This window comes from Megascapheus bottae, chromosome 16 (assembly GCF_031878675.1).
Source record: "Megascapheus bottae isolate mThoBot1 chromosome 16, mThoBot2.hap1, whole genome shotgun sequence".
NCBI classification, from domain to species: domain Eukaryota; kingdom Metazoa; phylum Chordata; class Mammalia; order Rodentia; family Geomyidae; genus Megascapheus; species Megascapheus bottae.
This window is the reverse complement of record NC_143524.1, coordinates 45,043,959-45,064,343: the sequence shown is the minus strand read 5'-3', so window position 1 is coordinate 45,064,343 and position 20,385 is coordinate 45,043,959. Positions and strand designations below refer to the sequence as shown.

Below are 20,385 nucleotides of genomic sequence, written 5' to 3'. Positions count from 1 at the left end.
GTGAGGAAGCCAGCAGCCCGGGCACCCCTGGACATACCAATCCAGGTATAGTAAAGATGTGACGAAAACCATGCCAGGAGCTAGCATGACCCCAACATCTGCAAACTACCACACTCTTCTAACCTCATAAATGGAGGGTTCTTGAGGACACAGGCCATGGGAACTGTTGTCTAGTTTTCTTTTGGGCTCTGATTTGTTTTTTGTAGATGGTCTTACTTTGTTGCGCAGGCTTGGCTTGAACTCCTAAGTTCAAGCAATCTTCTTGTCTCAGCCTCCCTATGTAGCAGGGACTACCATTCCCAGCTTGGCCAATGCTGTGAAATCCTAATACTTGTTCTTTCTGATCAGGAAGCAGTCTATTAATAAATGAACTTCAGGCTCATTTTGCAAGGAGGTGATCGCTTGAGAAGCAATGAGCTCCCTTATGAAGGGTGTCTAGCACTGAGATGATCACCTTTCTCTTTAGGAAATTATGTTCTCTGGATGATGGGGCAGTTAATCCAACCTGCCAAAGTAGAGAAAGTGAGTGATCTCATGATTCTGCCATCTTGCTAAATTCTTCTAGGAAAACCTGCTTGTACAGTTCTGAGCATGATTAGAAGAATGGGAGTGTTTTGTCATTAAAAATAAAACCATCGCTGGGTGCTACTCAGAAGGATGAGATCTGAAGATTACAGTTCAAAGCCAGCCTGAGCAGGAAAGTCCGTGAAAATCAGGAGTGGAGATGTGGCTCAAATAGAGCACTAGCCTCGAGCAAAAGATCTCAGGAGCAATGCCTAGACCCCAAGTTCAAGCCACACAAACAACAAATGAAAACAATGATAATTAAAAAATAAAAGTAGATTGGTGACTCCCACTTGTAATCCTAGCTTCTCAAGAGGCTGAGATATGAGGACCGAGGTTCAAAGCCTGCCTGGGAAGTAAAGTCTGTGAATCTTATTTCCAATTAACTACCAAAAAACCGGAAATGGAGCTGTGGCTCAAATGGCTCAGGGGCAGTGCCTAGGCCCTGAGTTTAGGCCTAGAATTAGCACCAGAAAGAGAAGGGGGTAGGAAGGAAAAAAAGAAACAAACAAACCTGCCAAGTAACCAGTGGCTCACACTTGTAACCCTAGCTACTCAGGAGGCTGAGTTCTGAGGACTGTGATTTGAAGCTAGCCTGAGCAGAAAAGTCCATGAAACTTTTATCTTCGATTAACCAATAAAAAGCCAGTGGTAAAGGGCCAGCCTTCAGCAAAAGGAGCTAAGTGACAGTATCCAGGCCCTGTGTAAAACCAAAAACAAAACACCAAATCTCCAACTTGCTTTTGTGACACAAAAACCTACTTGGACAGAGCGGCCTATGTGAAAAGAGAAGTCACCTGACCGCCATTCAAGATCAGTGCTTTACACACTCAGGACTTGCTGACTCCGGAGCGCACAGGCACTTTGCCTCACCTAGCAATGGGAAGATGTGAAAAATGGAGATCAGGGCTAGGAGTTTGGCCTAGTGATAGAGTGCTTGCCTAGCATGCACGACACTCTGGGTTCGATTCCTCAGTACCGCATACACTGAGAAAAAGCTAGAAGTGTGCTGTGGCTCACATGGTAGAGGGCTGGCCTTGAGGAAAGCCCAAGGATAGTGCCCAGGCCCTGAGTTCAAGCCCCAGGACTAGCAAAACAATGGAGATCAGAGGACCTGGGAGTCCTGCAAGCACATCCCAGGTCTCTAAGCAGGTCAGTGGCAGGGCCAAGACTATATCATGGCTAGCCAACTGTCAGTTTCGCAATACCTATGGCAAAACGTTCATTTTTCTCTTTAAAGGAGAAGAAAGGGGTAAGAGGGAGAACTGAGCTGTCAGAAAGCTCAGGCACCCCAGCTGTGGTTGTCACTCCTTTCTAGAGATGGCAGTCAGTGCTGACCTGGCTCAGGTTCCATCATGACAGTGCTGGCACCATCCTCCTGCATGTGGCTCAGGACCTCTTGCTGTGCAAACAGGCGAAAAGCAATCTGCTCACATTCCTGCTCACTTCCACACTCAAATAAACATGCAAACGAGTCCTGCTCCTCCACAACAGCCAGATCCGAGTAGCCACAGGGTCCATGGTGCAAGATCCAGGGCCGAGACCAGCCGGCAGTATCCATGGGGTTCTGGTTGAGGTAGATACCTAGGTTGAGTCTCTTCTTCTTATTGGTGGGGTGTGAGTACAGGAGCCATGTTTCTGACAACTTTCCAGCACTTTCCTCCAGTTGCAGTGACCTGCCGGACTGGGAACTCTCCCCAGTGGTGGGAATGTCTTTGCCAGTAGGGTCCTGACAGCTATGTGGGGTCTTCAAGGGCTGGAAACTCACGATACTGCCCTGGCAGCCATGCGGAGGCTCATAGAGCTGTGTGTTGAGGGCCTGTCTCTGAAAGCATTCACCGTGATTAATGCTAAATGCCTCTGCCCGGTATCTATCTGGTGTTCGGGCACTGCAATAGAGTACAGGGAAACCAGATTCCCCAGTCACTTCTGCCACTTGGCACTCCACGGTTACCAAGGGCTTAATGAACTTGCCGTGGTGCCACGTGAGGCCGAGGTCATCACTGTAGATCATCAGGGAGTGAGGTTTGGTGAAACATGGCAGTGGGAAGCCACAGAAGCGGTGTGAGAAATAGTAGGTATATGCAGGAATGACCAGCCTTCCAGACTGCATCTGGATGCCATGACCTGGGCCCACGGCGAAGGTGGCCCAGTGTTCCAGCTCTGAGGGCTCAATCACCTCCTCCGTCAAGTCTCTTAGCTTACTCCATGTGTGCCCCCCGTCCTGACTGCAGACGAAGCACAGGCGGGCGGCATTCCTGCCTGACACAATCTGGTGATCCTCGGTGACATGGTCTCGCACGCAGATGAAGAACAGGTACACACAGCTGTTCTTCCCTTCCCACACAGGACAGGGGTTCATGGTTCGATGCCCGGGTAACATGGCGTCCATCAGTGGCTCCATAGGTCCCCACTAGTCAAGGGGAAGAGGAAGAAAGAAGGGGAATGAGATACGGATGGGAAGACACGAGGCTGGTGAAACCCATAGTACTTTTCGAGGAAATAAATGATATTGCTGAAATCTACAAAATCCTGACGGTGCAAGTAGTCACTAAATTCTTAAATTTTCTAAGATGACTTGCAAAGCTAGAAAAAGATAATGCTAGATATTAGATAAGCTGTGTTCTGTTCCCATCTAGAATGTTCTTCCTTACATTGTCTGGACTTCCAAATCATCCTCCAATACCCAACTCAAATGTCACCTCTTTTGTGAAGCCTTCTGTGAAACTCTCCTCCTCCAGCAGTCATAACATTTATATAACACAGCAAACTCTTGCAATTGTCTCCTTTCTTAGATGATGAATTTTTTGAAGATAGAGTCTAAGTTATAGTAACTTTTCCACCTCTAGAGCCTGGCACCTGATAGTAGCTAAATAAAATTTTACAAGAGGGCTGGGAGTTTGGTCTAGTGGTAGAGTGCTTGCCTAGCATGCACGAAGACCTGGGTACCACATACACAGAAAAAAGCTGGAAGTGGTGCTGTGGCTCAAGTGGTAGAGCTCTAGCCTTGAGAAAGCCCAAGGACAGTGCTCAGGCCCTGAGCTCAAGCCCAGGACTGGCCAAAAAAAATTTACTAGAAAAAGAAAGAAAAATCAAGTGAGATAACAGGAAAGTTCTAGATGAATAGACAGAAGTTTAAAACAGAGACTTTGACTTCCTGTGCTACCTGGTAGGTCATGTATAAGGAAGGGTATTATTGAAAGCTCAAGCATGGAATTAGAGACAGTTAATCAAAGCCTGCCTGCCTCACTACTGGGAAGTTACTCAGTCTCACTTTACTTTGTGTTTGCAAGTCAGTTCAGTGGATAATCTCATAATGGCGTAGGTATTGAAAAGATAGTATCATATAGATGATGCCTGATCAGACATTCTGCCAAGAATGGTCTGATCACCTTGATTTAAATTTCCCAATAGAAATGGGCAAAGGTTAAGATCAAATAACCCACAAAAAAATAACAACCTCACACATACAAAAGAAATGCAAATGAAAACGACAATACAACATTTTTCAACTTACAACTGGTCAAAAATCATAAAATTTGATAACTGCATTGGTAAAAAAAAATGTAAAGAAACAGGTTCTTTCATATATAGGTCAGAATGTACGTGATTCAGTACTTCCATAAGATATATAGTCATTGTAGATACTCATATATATTTAAGTACATTATTTCTCAGGATGTTCAGTTCTGAAAGTTTATCCTAAAACAAAGCTTGTTCATCAAATTAGGTATGTACATCTGGGTATTTAGTGGCCCATGCTTGTAATCCTTTCTACACAGGAGGCTGAGATCTGAGGATCATGGTTCCATGGCAGCCTGGGCAGGGAAGTATATGACTCTTATCTCCTATTAGCCACCAAAAAAGCAGCAAGTGGAGCTGTGGATCTAGTGGTATAGCACTAGTCTTGAGTAAAAAAGTTCAGGAACAGAGACCAGGCCCTGAGTTTAAGCCCCAGACACACACACGCGCCCGCGCACACACACACACACACACACACACACACACATGCGCGCGCGCACACACACACGTGTAGCTAGGTGCTGGTCGCTCATCCTAGCTGATCAGGAAGCTGAGATTTTATTATCGCAAGGGAGGGAGACGAGAAGAGAGGAGGGGAAGGGAAGGGAGGGGGGAGAGGGGAAGAGATAGGAGGGGAAGGGAGGAGGGAGAGGGCCAGGGAGAGGAGGGGAGGGGAGGGGAAGGGGGAGGGGAAGGGGGAGGGGGAGGGGAGGGGAGGGGAGGGGAGGGAAGGGAAGGGAAGGGAAGGGAAGGGAAAATTGCCAGGCACCTGTAGCTCCTACTCATAATCCTAGCTACTCAGGAGGCTGAGATCTGAGAATCATGGTTCAAAGCCAGTCTGGGCAGGAAAGTCCGTGAGACTCTTATCTCCAATAATTCACAGAAAAAGCTAAAAATGGTACTGTAGATCAAGTGGTAGAGCACTAGCCTTGGGCAAATAGAACTTAGGGATAGCCCAGGTCTAGCTGAAAAAGAAATACAACAAAAAACAGAGAGGGGAGGGGGAGAGAGGAGAAAGCTTAATGACTTCTAAGCTATGACAGAAGACAGGACCAGAGGTAATGTCTGACCCAGAGACAATGAAATAGTCCAAACTCTACTTGGCTGGGCTTTGATGGTGGCCTATTATACAAGTGTGTTCCTGGGAAGCCCTGGAGAAGACTGTAAACTAACAGACTGTGAGATCATCTCAATGACAGGATAAGAACTAGAATTCCTCAAAGTAAAAATGCCTTATAGGGAAATGGGAGCCAACAAAGGATGCAGAACAATTGGTTTCAGGTCCCACTGCTCACTCTCCTGAGTAGCCTTTATGTTCTCTTTACAACTGTGCTCATCCTTCCTGGTTTTATTTCTCTACTACCAGAAAACAAGAACCCACGACTCATGTATTATCTTGGTACCCAATATGGGGCAGAAGACAGCAAAATGGAATACAATTTTTGGGGCCAGGAGTTTGGCCTAGTGGTAGAGTGCTTGCCTAGCATGCACAAAGACCAGGTTCAATTCCTCAGTACCACATACATAGAAAATGCCAGAAGTGGTGCTGTGGCTCAAGAGGTAGGGTTCTAGCCTTGAGAAAACCCAAAGATAGTGCTCAGGCTCTGAACTCAAGCCTTATACTGGCAAAAAAAAAAAAAAAAAAGGTAAACCTGACACTTGTCTCCAGAAATGGCCTTGGATGTCTGGGTATTGTCTGGAAGCTCACATGTTCAGAGGAAGCCCCCTGGGCCAAGGTTTAATAGGGGTCAAACTTCCCAGTGTGCTATCTCTTCTCTATTCTCTCATTTGAGGGTCCTACCGAGGGAACTGGACAACTCCTCTCAAGTCTCCTTCATGGGACCTTCTCTCTCATGGGAGTTGCGACCCCAGGGACAGCGTGGGGTTTACATCAGCTGGTGAGGGGAGCCTCCAGGTCTGTTCCACCTTTTTCCCCACCATGAGTGGCTGGCCCAGCAGCAGTGGAAGACTATCTCATTCCCTGGGTCAGTACTATATATATATATGTCCCTTGCAATTAAGGCTTCTGTCCTATCTATCACCAAGCAGCAGACTTCTGGGCCGACAGAGTCCACAGTTCTTTAAAAGGAGCTATAAATTATAGCTTATCTATAACATTCACCCACTGATGCCCTCCACAGTTTTTTTTTTTCCTGTTCTTGGGAGTTCTTCCCTGATGCCTCCCCTTCAGAGTGCGTTACTATTACAGTCCTGGAACTCCTGTATAAAGTGGTCTGACATTAGGCTTCAAAGGCCCTGCCAGCATGGTCCCTTGTGACTGTAACTTACTGATGTGAAAATTCATTCCACTGCTCCCACACTCTGGGAGCAAGCAAGCAAGTAGACAGAGTCATACTCTGACAGGTAGAGTGAAGGAACTCAAAGGAAATATTCTGAGCTAGGTGTTTATCTTTGCTCTTAATCATTCTTTGTGTTACATTTTTTTGTGTGTGTGTGTTACATTTTTATCACTTGGGCTCAGAGTCTTTAAGACCTGCTCTTTGAACTCTGACTGCATCTCTTCCCCCCCCCACCAAAAAAAACTGTTAAACAAATTTATTCTTTTTTTAAAGAATTTATTAAAATTGATGTTTACATCATATTTCAAATGACATATTTAACAAACAAGTATTCAAGAAGGGACTCTCTATATACAATCACTGGCATTTAGACTTTAGAACATAATTGAAATTAGGCTGAAGGTTTGTATGTCATAGATACATATTAAACTATGTATTAAAACATTATGTCTATAGAGTCATAAATTTTTATGTCTAGGTAGTTGTGTTTATATTTTCAATACCATGTCCATAGCATTGGGTTTGAAAATATTGAGTTCTTGCTCTTGTACTGTTTGGATCTAATAGCCACATATTAAGGATCCCATGCGCCTTTTGTACCTTTGGTCTTGACTTGTCTCACTCAACATGATTTGCTCTAGATTCATCCACTTCCCTGGGAATGCTATTAATTTATCTTGTCTGTTGGCTATGTAGAATTCCATTGTATACACACACACACACACACACGCACACACACACACACGCACACACACACACATATATATATATATATATATATATACATACACCACATTTTTGTATCCATTCATCTGCAGTAGGGCATCTGGATTGAATAAACTTATTCTTGAGGTAAGGGCTTTGTGCTAGGATGGGTCATTCTCCCTGGCATGTGCCTTTCCAGAATGTGTGTCTTTTTGTGCTATCCTTTCCCAGTTTTCAGAACACACTCATTATTTTAGACCAGCAGACAAAATCAGATAGAGGAAGCTTCCCTTCTTTTCTTTTTCTTTGTACTAATGTTGCAGCTTGTAAAAGTATAAAAGTGATTACTTCTGTGTTTCTAAGTGCACTGTTTTTCAATTCCTGGTTTCCATTTTCCACGCATCATTTTCCCTAGTCCTGCCTTGATTTTACTCTTCCTGGACAAAGTACAATTTGAGCTTAATACTTTCCAATTTTGGTGTGATTACTAATACTGGGGACACAGATCTCCCTGGCAAGAACTCAGAGGGGGAGTAGTGTCAGGTTGGAACGGTAGGTGCAGTTCAGTCCTTTACCACCTCACTGAACAGTCCTCTCCTGTGAAGACTGCCCAGCCTGTTTCCTTCCTTTCACCCCCATTTTCCTAATAGTAGTCATTATTGGGTTGGTACTTACACTAGGTAAAATCTCCCATAAATGGATACCAATCATATAATGGTGGCAGATTTAGCCAACATGATGCCACTGATCTCTAAACTGGTACTACCAGCTATAAAAATATTCAGCAATCCTTATCACCTCTCACATGGCACTAACAAGTAAACATCATCCTCCAACAGGCTAAATGGTTACAAGAGGAAACTTTACAAGACTCCCTGATCTCCGATTATAGTCTTGACTGCCATCAACCACTTTGCTGATAGGACTGCTCACGCCTATGTACTTACATTACTAACAAAGCTTGTGTCCTCTCGCCTCAATCAATTCAAACTACAAATAATCATGGATATAAAAACTAACCATCGACCACTCAGGACCAGCATCAATACAACTTTAAAGTCCCTCCATTTCCCCGTGTCTTCTCTGGAAGCCGTCATGGGCCCCCTTTCATCAACCCCATTAAGCAAGAAGTTAACAGAGCTATGTCCCAACAGCAATCGGGAAAACATCAAAGGGAGGACATGAAGGAAGACATCAGTCAACAAGACCAGGCCAGCAAGCACCCTCCCCAATTGGTGGACACCACCCAGGGTAGGGTCTGGTGTGTTTCAAACAAACCAATCACCATCTGACAAACTGCCCCCCGGGGGGGGGGAGAAATAGATGGGGAGAGACAAGAGAAAACAGCCAGTCCCTGACCACAAGGCAGGAGAACTGGTTTCCAGGTCCAGCTGCTTACTCTCCTGAGTGGCCTTTACTTTCTCTTTACAAAATGAACTCTACAACAGTAACAAAGGTTCCTGGAAAGGAAGGCCCATGTTTGGTAGAATAACCTTTGTAGTGAAACAGAATTAGGCATCTGCTATGGACATGAAGGTTTCATGGTAAGATAGAGAAAAGCAGAGTAGGGAGTAAAGGACCCATTATAGAGATACTCTACTTGTTTTACAAAAGACTTTCAAAACCATTGTCTCAGGAAGCTCAGGGAGGAGGGCAACATTAAGAAACACAGGGTCGGGCCGGGAGTTTGGCCTAGTGGTTAAAGTGCTTGCCTAGCATGCATGAAGACCCGGGTTTGATTCCTCGGTACCACATACATAGCAAAAAGCCAGAAGTGGTGCTGAGGCTCAAGTGGTAGAGCTCTAGCCTTGAGAAAGTCCAAGGACAGTGCTCAGGCCCTGAGCTCAAGCCCAGGACTGGCAAAAAAAAAACAAAAAAACAAAAAAACACAGGGTCTGAGATTACTTTAGTAACCATTCTTTCCCCCACTAACAATTCATTAACACAGTGCTGCTTCAGGCCAATGGCTCCAGCTTCAATTCTGCTTATTAGCTTAATTCTCAGGCCCAGATTCCTCTTATAAAATGGCAACAACTATGTACCTCTTATAAAGCATTTGTAGTAGTAACATGGTGTTTATTGTTATTTTCCCTCCGTTGTCTACTATGTCATCTTAAACAAGTCACTTAGCTGGACACTGGGGGCTCATGCCTGTAGCTCCAGTAACTCAGGAGGCTGATGAGAACTGAGGATGGTGGTTCAAAGCTAGCCCAGGCAGACAAATCTGAGAGACTCTTATTTCAGTTTACCAGCATAAAACAAACAAATAAACAAACAAACTAGAAGTGGAGATGGGGCTTAAGTGGTAGAGTGCCAGCCTTTGAGTAAAAAGGATAAATGATGTGAAATAAAAACATCTTTTCTATCCAAGTGGTTTGCTTCCTTTCTGTTAATCTTGTGAAAATGTTTTTTTCCTGCTTTGGCCAGGAGGAGTGACCCTTGTTAATTATACTTTAGTTATATACATCATTTTTCTGCTTTTAGAAGCTCCATAAATTTTATTTATTTTTGCCAATCCTGGGGCTTGACCTCAGGGCCTGGACACTGTCTTTGAGCCTCTTTGTGCTCAAGGCTAGTGCTCTACCACTTGAACCACAGAACCACTTCCAGTCTTTTCTGAGTATTTTATTGGAGATAAAAGGCTCAAGGAGGACTTTTTTGTCGGGCTGGAGAAGCTCCTTGAATTTTAATTGCATCCTGTTAGTTAAGTCACATCCTTTTGCAGAATGTGAACCAGACCTTAGCCAATCGAACAGAGGGGCAGGAATAGAAAGGGAGCAGCCAGCCTGCTCTGTGTGCTTGCCTGCCAGATTTTTGGCTGATGATTCATCCTTCTGCAGAAGTAAAGTTAGCTTTCCCAAGATCCTTTCTAGTTGGTGTCCTCACTCCCAGGTGACATGCCAACATCTCGAGCTGTTTCTAATAGTGAGAGCATGTAGCACTGAGTTCAAGCCCCAGTACTGGCACAAAGCAAGGAAAAAGCTTGTTTTTAAAAAATTGTTTTAAAACCAAGTCACTTATCTCATGGAGTACTAACCTTCATCTGCAAAATGGGACTACCAATGCTCTCCCTTCTGGGTGAACAGGAGGACTGAAGAGGCAGAAATGAAAGCACAGGGGCCAGGAGTTTGGCCTAGTGCTTGCCTAGCATGAACGAAGGCCTAGGTTCGATTCCTGGGTACAACATACATAGAAAAGCCAGGAGTTGTGCTGTGCCTCAAGTAGTAGAGCTCTAGTTTTGAGAAAGCCCAAGTACTCAGGCCCTGAGTTCAAAGCTAGGACTGGCGAAAGAAAGAAAGAAAGAGAAAGAAAGAAAGAAAGAAAGAAAGAAAGAAAGAAAGAAAGAAAGAAAGAAAGAAAGGAAAGAAGGAAGAAAGAAAGAAAGAAAGGAAAGAAGAAAGGAAGAAAGAAAGGAAGGAAAACATACCACAAGTTCTTACCATAAGATGTGAACCGCTTACCTCCCAGATATGAACTACAGAGGACTCTAGAGTGTAGACTGGGTGTGAGGCCTGCAAATGAGCTGTATCTCTGCAAGCAAATGGCAACCTCCATGGGTTCATTTTGCTCGAATGTAAGGGTGACTGACAACAGTGCCTATTGGATGTGAGGATTCCACATGCCCCTGGCACACCATAATCACTCTGGGGAGCCATGGTTTTTACAGCTTTTCCCTCCTCAGCTCCCCACACAGAATTTTACCCTGGATGATAGGAAGAGGCCAAGACCCATGGAGAGGAGATGAGTCACCTGTACTGAGTGTCCAGTCCTCAGTCCTCGCCTCAGCACCAGGTAGAGTGCATCCTTATCCTTGCTTGTGGAGCGCTTCTCTGCGAAGGCCAGGAAGGTATGTTTGGAGGGAATGTAGAGCAGGGCAGGGATCCGGTAGGTAATCCCCTTCTTATCTTCCTGCTGGAACAAAGGTGTGTTCACGTCTTCCATGACCTCTGCAAGGACAGAAGGCAGCTCAATATGGCCTTATACACATTTGCCATCTCTCCATTGCTGGAGGGCACAGGGAATGTGCAAAGGTACAAAAATGTTTATTGTTTTATATAAAGGTAACACAGGGGACTCAACAGCACAAGGCAAAGAATGTGCTCTCTCATCTAACAATCTGTTCTCCAGACTCTATAGCACATGCGTATGTGTATGTATATGTGTTAATGGTCTCTTCAAAGAACTTCTGTGTTAGTTTTAGCTCAGCTCTGAAGAACTAAGCTCAGTTCCTGCATAAGCAAATTTCAGTTACTATGATGCCAAGCTTATTGAGGCTTATTGACACCTAAACTTTGACATAAGGCCAGTAAACATCTAGTACAGCCAACAGCAAATTAAGGTGCTAACACTTGTGGTTTTCAGTTTGCTCTTCAGAGGCTTTTCCAGACCTTTACTTTCTTGCAAATTCAGCTGTTAAGAGCTTTGTAGTAGTATTCTAGCTATCATTTACAAGCTGACCTGTCATACTTCTGACAACAGAAGCCTCTAAGTACATTTCCCAAAACAAAACAAAACAAAAACCCAACAGCTCAGCACCAGTGGCTCTTGCCTGCAATCCTAACTATTCAGGAGGTAGAGTTCTGAGGACAGAGGTTTAAATTTAGCTTGGCCAGGCAAATATGAGAAATTCTTACCTTGAATCAGCCACCAAAAACCAGACGTGTAAGTGTGGCTCAAGTAGTATATAGCCCTGGCCTTTAGTAAAAAAGCTAGGGGAGAACAAAAGGCCCTAAGGTCAAGCCCCAGCACTAACACATAAAACAGTAAAGGCAAAAAACAACAAACGGGTATTCCTCTTTTTAGAAGCCCAAGAAGAGAACTAAGCTGAACAAAACTAGGCTAGGATGGTTATTGTGATAAAAATATAATAGATGAAAAGATTTGCAAGACCAGAAGTTATTAGTTAATATAAATGATAAGATGGTTTCTTCTGTGGTTAGAGTGTTTAAACATAGTTGAAAATAAATACTAATTTTACAGTAAAATAATAGATGCATGTCTGAAAGACACACATATACACACTCAAAACAGGCTTAGAATTGTTTTATCGTGTCATCCAATCTTAATAAAAATTGTTGGGAAGTAAGAACTAAGCCCTGTTAATACAGGGACCGGGAGTTTGGCCTAGTGGTAGAGTGCTTGCCTAGCATGCACGAAGCCTTGGGTTGATTCCTTGGTACCACATACACAGAAAAAGCTGGAAGTGGTCCTGTGACTCAAATGGTAGAGTGCTAGCCTTGAGAAAGCTCAAGAACAGTACCTAAGACTTGAACTCAAACCCCAGGACTGGCAAAAAATAGTATGTTTTTGACAGATCTTAGCCCACTCTCGTGTGTGTTTTAATTGGCTATTAAGAGCCTAATTGACTGGGCACTCGTGGCTCTCACCTGTAATCCTAGCTACTCTGGAGACTGAGACCTGAGAATTTCAGTTAAAAGCCAGCCTAGGGAGGAAAGTCCATGAGACTCATTTCCAATTAACCACCAGAAAACTGGAAGTGGCTGTCAGTAGTAGAGTACTAACTAGCCTTAAGCAAAAAAGCTCATGAATAGTGCCCAGGCCCTGAGTTCAAGCCCTACAACTGACAAAACCAACCAACCAACAAACCCAAGAGAGAACAAAAGGAAGTTTTCCTTCTGAATCAGTGAGGCTACTTCCCCTACTTCTCTGATGACAGTGAGCCACGGTTCTCCTTCAAGTTAGTGATTAAATGAGTCGTTCATAGAAATTTGTGTCGATCAACCAGGAGACTATAGCTACAACTGGCAAAACAACAAAATGGCTCCTCAGTTCTACAGAAAGCTGCCTACGGATTGGGCTAAAAATTCTGTAGAGTACCTCCTCACCTATGAGATGGAATTAGGTGCCAAGGCCTCCAGGATTAGGACTCTGCTGATCCCTCAGTCACAACTTTTACACTCACTTCAGGACAGTCATAGGCACCGTGGCGGCACTGAAGGCCCCACGACTCTGGGTTTTGTTATTGTTGTTTTTGTTTTGTGAGTCATGGGGCTTGAATTCGGCCTGGGCGCTGTCCCTGAACTCTTCAGCTCAAGGCTAACACCCTACCCTTGAGCAAACCCCACTTCCCCGTTATCTAGAGGTTAATTGGAGATGTCTCGGGTCCTTTTGTGCCCGGGCTGGCTTTGAACCTTGATCCTCAGATCTCCGCCTCCTGAGTAGCTAGAATTACAGGTGTGAGCCACCGCACCCGGCAGGCTCTGGTTTTTAACCAGTCCCTTTGTCCCTCTTTACATCCCTAGTTGGCTAGCTCACTCTTCATTCTAAACACTGGCTGAGTGCCTTCCATGTACCTGTTATGGCTCTAGGTGTGGATGAGCAGTGAATAAAGCAGATATACTTTTGCCCCTCATAGAGTTTCACTGATTGCATGTTTGAAGGGAGCTCAAGGCAGTGGGGGAGAGAGCTATGTGACTGTGGGAGAAAAGAGTGCCAGGCATAGCATGTAACCACATGAAGCAAAAGCGCACTGGCTCTCCTGGAGTCCTCTGAGGCCCCGGTTGGGACAGGTGCCCCCTTTCTATTTCCTGTTCATTCTCATGCTTACCTCTTATTACTTGAGAGCAATTTTATTACTTGTTATAGAAGCTTGTCTTTGTCCAGGCCCGTCGGCCTGTGGGTGCTTCCTATACAGTATTTATCCAGAGAGACGATGGACACATACTGCACAGGACTTCTACAGAGTATGGAGAATAGATTAAATGAGAGAGCTTATGACTTGAGAACAGAGACCCCTGACTCTTTTGGTCTCCTTAACATGTGCCTGTGGTCTGATACGGGTAGCAGGCTGTAGCTAAAAGCAGTGCAGCAGTGCACTTCCCAGAAAGCTTCCTACAAATTAGATCTTTACCCCCAGTTCAGGCCCTCCTTCCAGGGAGGGTCAGGCATCCTTCTGAGTATATCATCTGTCCCCAAGCTAGGCTATTGTAAAGCTTCACAAAGGATTTGGACCGAGACTACTTGCCCTTGAATACTTTATTTAACCTCTCTATACTTCAAGATCCTCATCTATGGAATAAATTGAGCCAAATGGAAGCAACTCATATCTGTAATCTTAGCTACTTGGAAAAAAAAGTTCATGAGACCACACCCCCCTTTCGGCCAATAGCTGAATGGTGTAATACATACCTGTCATCTTAGCTATGTGGCTAAAGAGCTGTAAGTAAAGTATCATTAAAAGGCCGAACACATCACATGAGGCTAGTGCTCTACCAGTTGAGCCACAGCACCACTTCTGGCTTTTTCTGTGTATGTGGTTCTAAGGAATGGAACCCAGGGCTTCATGCATGCTAGGCAAGCACTCAACCACTAGGCCACACTTCCGGCCCATAGGTCAGTTTTTTTTAAACTACCAATTACTGCATATTATTCCTTAAGTCCTGTGAATAATGATGATAAAAGTACAGTCATAGTCAGGCACCAGTGGCTCACACTTGTAATCCTACCTACTCCAGACTGGGATAACAGACAAATCTGTTATCTCTAATTAATTGGAAAAAGATAGAAAGCGGAGGTATGGCTCAACTGATAGAGCACCATCCTTAAGCAAGAAAGCTAAGAGAGCTCTGGCCCTGAATTCACACTCCAGTACATACACATACACACACACACACACACACACACACACACACACACACACACAGTATAGTCACAAGCAGTGTAACCATGTATAAGTCAATGACACACCACATAGAAGATGGAAATCCCATAAAATTATAATGTTGCTGAAAATTCCTATTATCTAGTGACATGTTAGTCATGTTAATGTCCCAGCACTCACATGTGTGTGGAAAACATACCATGCTGCCAGTCACATTACAAGTACAGTACATATAATTGTATATAGTACAAAATACTTAAATGATAACAAATAACTACATTGATAGTTATGTATTTATTATACCATGCCATTATCATTTGAGAATACTTCTTCTGCCTAAAAAGTAGTTTACTGTAAAACAAGTATGCTGTGTTATCTTATGACAGACACATACACCTCAGATTCCAATAGCCTCTTGTGCTTGATTTCACTCGTGGTTTGTTCATTCTTGTCCGAGAAGCAATAGGATGTGACAGACAGACAGACAGACAGACAGACAGACAGACACAGGCAGGCAAATACAGATCCTATGTAGCCTAGCTATATGGTATTCATCTAGGTTTATATGTGCATACTCTATAGTAGCACAATGAAATCACCTGACATATTTCTGATCTGAGGATCAAAGTTCAAAGGCAGCCTGGGCACAAAAGGACTGAGACTCTTATCTCCAATTAACCTCTTGAAAACGGGAAGTGAGGCTTAGCTCAAGAGAAGGGTGGTAGCATGAAGCTGAAGAGCTCAGGGACAGCGCCTAGGCCCAGAGTTCAAGCCCCCTGACCCACACAAAAAAAAAAAGAAAAGAAAGAAAGAAATGCAAGACTATAATAATATTTCCCCATTCTTAAAAAAAAGTACTGGGGAAGAACTCAGGGCTTCCAGCTTGCTAGGCAGGCACCCTACCTCTTGAACCATGCATCTAACCCTTTTTTCCTGCTTATTTATTTATTTATTTTGCCAGTTGTGAAGCCTGTTCTTGGCTTTCTCAAGGCTAGAGTTCTACCACTTAAGCCACAGCACCACTTCCAGCTTTTTTCTGTGTATGTGGTACCGAGGAATCAAACCCAGGTCTTTGTGCATGCTAGGCAAGCACTCTTACCACTAGGCCAAATTCCCAGCCCTGGTCTACTTATTTTTGAGGCAGAGTCTTTCTTTTTTCCAGGCTGGCCAGGAACCATAATCCTTGTGAATTTAGCCTCTAATATAGCTGGGGTGCCAATTGCCCAGCTAGTGGTTGAGATGGGGGTCTCACAAACTTCTTGCCCAGGCTAGCTCAAACTATGATCTCCTGGTCTTAGCCTCCTAGGTAGCTAGGATGACAGGTGTAGGCCACTGACACCCAGCTACAATTTCCTCTTCACCTCTTTAAGAGATCTGACTTTAAACTCTTTTGAGTTATATCAACAGTATTAATTCATTGGCCAATGAGAGACCATGTAAATAGGAATTCTCAGTAAGGATGGAGCACAAAATAGGAGAGAGGGAGGGAAAGGAGTGACACTGTCAAAAAGAAAAGCATAATCGTTACCTGATTTATGTGAAGGTAACCCTTCTGTACATCACCTTCATAATAACAATTTTAAAAAACCAAACAAACAAAGAATGGAGCACAGGATGGGCACTAAGTAGGATATAAGGATTGAGAAAAAGAATAGGAAGAGGAGAGTTGACCATCAGAGCACAACTTGTCATATGGCAGGATTCATGTCCCAGATCCACCTTGTACTGTGACCCCATACTGGTTATTCAACCTCCCAGTTTTGTTTTGTTTTGTTTTTCATGTCATGGGGCTTGAACTCAGGGCCTGGGTGTTGCCCCTGAGCTCTTCAGCTCAAGGCTACCACCCTACCCCTTGTGCCACAGGCCACTTCCTATTTCTAGTGGTTAATTACAAATAAGAGTCTCATGAGTCTTCAGTGCTTGAGCTGGCTTTGAAATAATACAATCCTCAGATCTCAGCCTGAGTAGTGAGGATTACAGGCATGAGCCACTGCACTTGGCTCCTAACACTCTCTCTCTCTCCCTCTCCCTCTCTCTCTCTCTCCCTCTCCCTCTCCCTCTCTCTCTCTCCCTCTCCCTCTCCCTCTCCCTCTCCCTCTCCCTCTCCCTCTCCCTCTCCCTCTCCCTCTCCCTCTCCCTCTCTCTCTCTCTCTCTCTCTCTCTCTCTCTCTCTCTCTCTCTCTCTCTCTCTCTCTCTCTCTCCTCTCCTCTCCCTCTCCCTCTCCCTCTCCCTCTCCCTCTCATGGGCTTGAGCTCAAGCCTGAGCACTGTCCTTGGACTTTCTCAAGGTTAGAGCTCTACCACTTGAGCCTCAGCACCATTTCTGGCTTTTTTCTATGTATGTGGTACCGAGGAATTGAACCCGGGATTTCGTGCATGCTAGGCAAGCACTCTACCACTAGGCCAAACTCCCGGCCCCAAAGTCTGAAACATTTTTTTTTTTTTGCCAGTTCTGGGCTTGAGCTCAGGGCCTGAGCACTGTCCTTGACTTTCTCAAGGCTAGAGCTCTACCACTTGAGCCTCAGCACCACTTCTGGCTTTTTTCTATGTATGTGGTACCGAGGAATCGGACCCAGGTCCTCATGCATGCTAGGCAAGCACTCAACCACTAGGCCAAACTCCCGGCCCTCTATCTCTATATCTCTATCTCTCTCTCTTCTTTTGAGACAGGGTGTTATTATGTAGTTCATGCTGCACACGAAATCATGAACTCAGTTATTACGTAGTCTATACTGCCCATGGACTCTTGCCTCAGCGTTCCAAATGTGAGGTTTACAGGCATGCATCATTACATCCTCCTCTTGGTGAAATGTGGATTTTATCTACTTAAGAGGACCAAAAGTGAAGAACCACTCAAAAGTGCTCTATTAAACAGGAAAGCAGGCTGGGAATGTGGCTTAGTAGTGCAGTGCTTGTCTAGCATGCATGAAGCCCTGGCTTGATTCCTCAAAACCACATAAACAGAAAAAGCCTGAAGCAGTGTTATGGTTCAAGTGGTAATTGCTAGCCTTGAGCAAAAGAAGCTCAGGGACAGTGCCCAGGTCCTGACTTCAAGCCCCAAGACTGGAAAAAATAAAATAAAAAACACTAAAGCATTATTCAAACAGAAGTCTTCATAATAATTTTGACATTTTCCCAATTTCACTTATAGTTCTCATTGTTAATTTTTATTGATTATGACTATGCTGGTAATTCTGAAGATACTAGTTAGGTGAAATAAATATTTTTAGATTTGATAAATCATTTGAATTTATTAGTATTGGATATTGGAATATGGTTATTGATGTTGAGTAAATTAATCGAATATGAGTTTTTAAATGTTCAAGGAATAGTTTAAGTAGAACTCCAGCTTTGGGGGTTGGTAGTAGGATTTTAAAATCTTTTCCTTAAAAGATCTTGATAAGAATATCAAGATCCTTTCAGATTAACCTGTAGGCAGCTTCCTGGGCAATGAACTGTGGGCTATTTTTGGTAGACTATTTCATCAAGATAAATATACAATAACATATGAGTTATCAATGGAGCTGTCCTATCCAATCATAACAGAGCCATAAGTGGAACTTGTGAGGCATGGAAGCTTATAATACAAACTTCTATTTACTCTGGCATTAAGAGATAAACTACTTTTATATAATATCATGTGTCTGAATATCTTTTAGTAAATAATTCTATTTACAAACTATACTACATGTAATCAAATACTCCAAGGTGCTTTCTTCTATCTTTCTGTGGCATGGATTCTGAAGTCTCACTTGGCTTTGGAGAGGGTCAGGACACTCATTAGCTGGACTAACTTCCAACTCAGGAATCCTCTCTGTCTGTCTGTCTGTCTGTCTGTCTGTCTGTCTGTCTCTTTCTCTCTCTCTCTCTCTCTCTCTCTCTCTCTCTCTCTCTCTCTCTCTCTCTCTCTCTCCCCCCTTCCTTTCTTCCTCCCTCCCCTCCCCCCTTTCTTTTTCTTTCACCGGCCCTGAGGCTTGATCTCAGGGCCTGGACACTGTCCTTGGACTTTCTCAAGGCTAGAGCTCTACCACTTGAGCCACAGCACTCCTTCGGGCTTTGACTGTGTATGAAGTACTGAGGAATTGAACCCAGGACTTCGTGTATGCTAAGCAAGCACTCTACCACTAGGCCACGCTCCCAGCCCAGGAATTTGCTTTCTTCCAATGGGAAGAAAGCAAAAATTCAAGTGGCTAAGAATACTTTGTGGCTACCGACTGCGTGTCTCTTTCTACATTCGCTCAAGGCTGCTTTCCTAAGTGCAGAGGGTGCTGCTGAAAGCCACTGGAACCCACTTTTCTGGGGGAGGGCGGGGGGTGTTGTGGTTCCTGGCCTTCCGGCCTGGCTCACCTGCGCAGGACCCGGGCTCCGCGGTGTCTCTGAGCAAGAGGTGTTCTTCCGTGGGGCGCGAAGACAGGCGCTCAGGTCTCGGACACAGAAGCCTAGGAGAATGACCTGCACCCTGGTTAGAGAGACGAACGGAACAGAGACACAAGCCGGCGATGAAAGGCACAAAGCCCCGAGAAGGAAAAAAAACAAAGAGCTGGCGAGAGGGAGGGCACCGAGACAGCCCGGGGATGGGAAGACAAGCGAGGAACCCAAGGCTGTCAGCCAGCCCGCAGGAAACCCCGCCCCCTGGGGGCGGCACAAGACGAGGCCACGCCCCCTCGAGACTCCGCCCCCGCGGACCCAGCAGTGTCTGCGTCAGCCCCTGCGTCCCCACGCTGTGATCAATTGGTTAGTGTGTGGATCGGTGTCGCTGCCTGAAACTTCCCCTGGATGGTCTAAGAATGCAATGAAGGTTCCGGGCCTCAGCGGGAACTACCAAAAGGATTCGGAGCTCAGACCCTGAAGTACACACACCCTTTGCAAAAAAAACACAGACAAAAAGTACATTTGTATAGTTTATTGCCGTGGACATTTCCCTTTTGGAGCCATGAGTTGGCAAAATAAGTTTACTAAAGTAGGAGAAGAGAAATGAGAGAAAAGGGTAATTGGCAAGCTAAGAGAGGGGCATGGTGCTACTGTTGCTTCTGCTGTGGCCCCTGCTCCTTTGCCAGTATGGAGTTGGAGACAGGATCGTGTGGGGCAAGTGAGGATTTTGCTCATTGACCTTCTCCCTATTTTGTGGTCTAGACTGAGTGAGCAGCTGTCTCTTAGACCATGGCTCAAATTCCAAGGGTGCTGAAACATCATGAGAGCTGAGTTTTCATATGTGTTTTTCTTTAGGCTCAAGGCTTCTCTTTTTTCTTCCTTTGACCTGGCCAGGGCTGGCTGTGTGTGTGTGTGTGTGTGTGTGTGTGTGTGTGTGTGTGTGTGTGTGTGTGTGTGTGTGTGTGTGTGTGTCCAAGCCAGTTCTGGGGCTTCAACTCGAAGCTTTGGGGCTCTTAGTCTTTACCCTCTAGGCTAATGATAGTCTACCGCTTGAACCATAGCCCCACATCCAGATGTTTTGATGGTTAATTGCAAATAAGAGTCTCTTGCACTTCCCTGCCCAGACTGGCTTCAAACTACAATCCTCAGATTTCATCTTCCTGAGTAACGGCTGATTATAGGCATGAGCCACCCACACTGGGCCTACTTGACTCATGTCACTGAATGGACCTTATTCTCTATCCATCATAGCTCCTTAAATGGAAATTCCCCCACATTTACTATATATGTGTGTATACACAC

General features: G+C 44.6%; 1 protein-coding gene across 1 annotated transcript; it reads right to left on the bottom strand.

The window, feature by feature from the left end:
* Positions 1–1,772: 1,772 nt before the first annotated feature.
* Positions 1,773–19,135, bottom strand: Neu3 (neuraminidase 3). Its single transcript, XM_090349113.1, has 3 exons — positions 19,060–19,135; positions 10,842–11,038; positions 1,773–2,977 (listed from the first exon to the last, which is right to left on the bottom strand). The coding sequence occupies exons 2-3, from the start codon at positions 11,031–11,033 to the stop codon at positions 1,892–1,894; spliced, it is 1,278 nt and encodes a 425-aa protein (XP_090205239.1). The 5' UTR covers positions 11,034–11,038; positions 19,060–19,135; the 3' UTR covers positions 1,773–1,891.
* Positions 19,136–20,385: the final 1,250 nt, after the last annotated feature.